The sequence below is a fragment of the Heteronotia binoei genome, chromosome 15 (assembly GCF_032191835.1).
Source record: "Heteronotia binoei isolate CCM8104 ecotype False Entrance Well chromosome 15, APGP_CSIRO_Hbin_v1, whole genome shotgun sequence".
NCBI classification, from domain to species: domain Eukaryota; kingdom Metazoa; phylum Chordata; class Lepidosauria; order Squamata; family Gekkonidae; genus Heteronotia; species Heteronotia binoei.
The window spans coordinates 42,697,498-42,699,530 of NC_083237.1; the positions used below are offsets into that span (position 1 = coordinate 42,697,498).

A 2,033-nucleotide genomic window follows, 5' to 3' on the forward strand; every position below is an offset into this window, starting at 1 on the left:
CTTTTAATCTGTTATTAGCCACTTTGGGAGTTTAGGATGAAAGGTGGGATATAAATTTAAACTCTTTCATTAATTCAATGGTTCATTCAAGAACATGTTATTGTGGATGGTTAAACTCGGATATTGTGAACAGATGTTGTTTCTTTTGCCAACTCCTGAAGTCACCAGCAAAAGTAATGGATCCCCCTAACCATACAGCAACACTTGGCAGAGACTACTAGCAGTTCTTCAGCAACCCCCAATCCACTAGTTGTGGATTGATCTCAGAAATAAAAACCTGTTAGAACATACAGGAAAGGGTTGTTTCCAGCATTTCTACCTGATTGTCATCTGCATAAATGCCATGTTTGGGTCCAAGGAGCTTCTCTGCTGACATAACAGGCTGTTTGACTGCCAAACAAGGATATGCTGGGCACCATAAGACATATGTGGACAAAAACGATGTGAGTTGGGGGATGAGTGAAAAAATGTCTACCACTGAGCTATGGAACTTCCTAAGCTCTGTCTCTAAGCGCCCTATCCTTTAGTACCTGGTCCTTACATACAGTGATTTCCTCCACACTAAACTGCATTTTTTGACCTTGCAGGTTTGAGCTATCAGAATGGGAAAAGCAGAACAAGAAAATGAAACAACTGTCACTGAATTCCTTCTTCTGGGCTTTGGAGATCTTGGGGATCAACGGTTGCTTCTGTTTTTGCTCTTCTTACTGATCTATACTGTGACCATGGTAGGGAATATCTTCATTGTGGTGTTGATTGCAGTTGACCACCACCTTCACACCCCCATGTACTTCTTCTTGGGCAACTTGTCCTGCTTGGAGACCTGCTACAGCTCCAATATCCTTCCTGTGATGCTGACTAATCTGTTTCATGGGGGCCAAGGAACCATTTCTGTCAAGGGCTGCATGGCACAGTATTACTTCTTTGGTTTCTTGGCAGCTTCGGAATGTTATCTCCTAGCAGCAATGTCTTACGATAGGTATGTGGCAATCTATAAGCCACTGCTCTATACGGTACTTATGAATGGTAAGGTGTGCCTCCGGTTAGTCGCTGGATCTTGGGTAAGTGGTTCATTGGCTATTAACATAACGATATATTTAATGCACCAACTGACCTTCTGTGGTCCCTCTGAAATCAACCATTTCTTTTGTGACTTTAATCCCCTATTAAAGCTATCTTGCAGTGACACACACACCATCAAACTTCTAACTTTCTTCCTAGCTGCTGTGTGTTCCCTCCCCCCATTTATGTTGACCCTAACCTCATATGGCTACATCATCTCTGCCATTGTCCGTATACCATCCACCACTGGCAGGCAAAAGGCCTTTTCAACCTGCTCCTCTCATCTCATTGTGGTGTCCATTTTCTATGGCACCATCATGATCGTCTACATGTTGCCCAAAACAGAGGCCCTGCAAGACCTCAACAAAGTCTTCTCTCTTTTCTATACAGTTCTGACCCCTTTGTTCAATCCCCTGATATACAGCCTGAGAAACAGGGAGGTAAAAGTGGCCTTCAGAAAGACTCTAGCTAAGTTTTATGCATTTGAAAGACTGTAGGAGTTTGTTTGCGTACTTAGAGTCCAATTTCTCTCTTATGCTGTTAGGGGTAGCATTTTCATTTCAGTAAGTTGGATACCTCCAGCTTTCTTGCTAGAAAAAAGCAGGAGGGCATTCCATCACCACAAAAGGCTATATTGGGGACCATGGGAGCTGCATGGACAAAGCCATATGGAATGGAGATTGTAATAAGGAAGGGAATTGGGCAGGATCTAGGCTTTCAAAAAACCCTTTGTATTCTGTATTTTGCTGCATAAATGGGACATTTAATCTACAGATTTGTTTCCAGCTTTGTGTCAAAATTTATATTTTGAGAGGGAAGAGTTTTTCCAATTGTAGCTTGCTTTTTTAAATCCATGTCCTAGACAGAAATAAATAATGGAACAGATTATTGGATGCATTTGCTTTTGTTATCTTTTTTTTCTATAATATTTCTATCCCTCTTCTCTTAGCTAGCTTCGGTCAATTTCATTG

At 41.6% G+C, this 2,033-nt stretch overlaps 1 protein-coding gene across 1 annotated transcript; it reads left to right on the forward strand.

Moving 5' to 3' along the window:
- Positions 1-591: 591 nt before the first annotated feature.
- On the forward strand, positions 592-1,559 carry LOC132584057 (olfactory receptor 5G9-like). The gene has a single exon (XM_060255841.1). It carries the CDS (start codon positions 603-605, stop codon positions 1,557-1,559), a length of 957 nt encoding a protein of 318 aa, XP_060111824.1. The 5' UTR covers positions 592-602.
- The last annotated feature ends 474 nt before the right edge of the window (positions 1,560-2,033 follow it).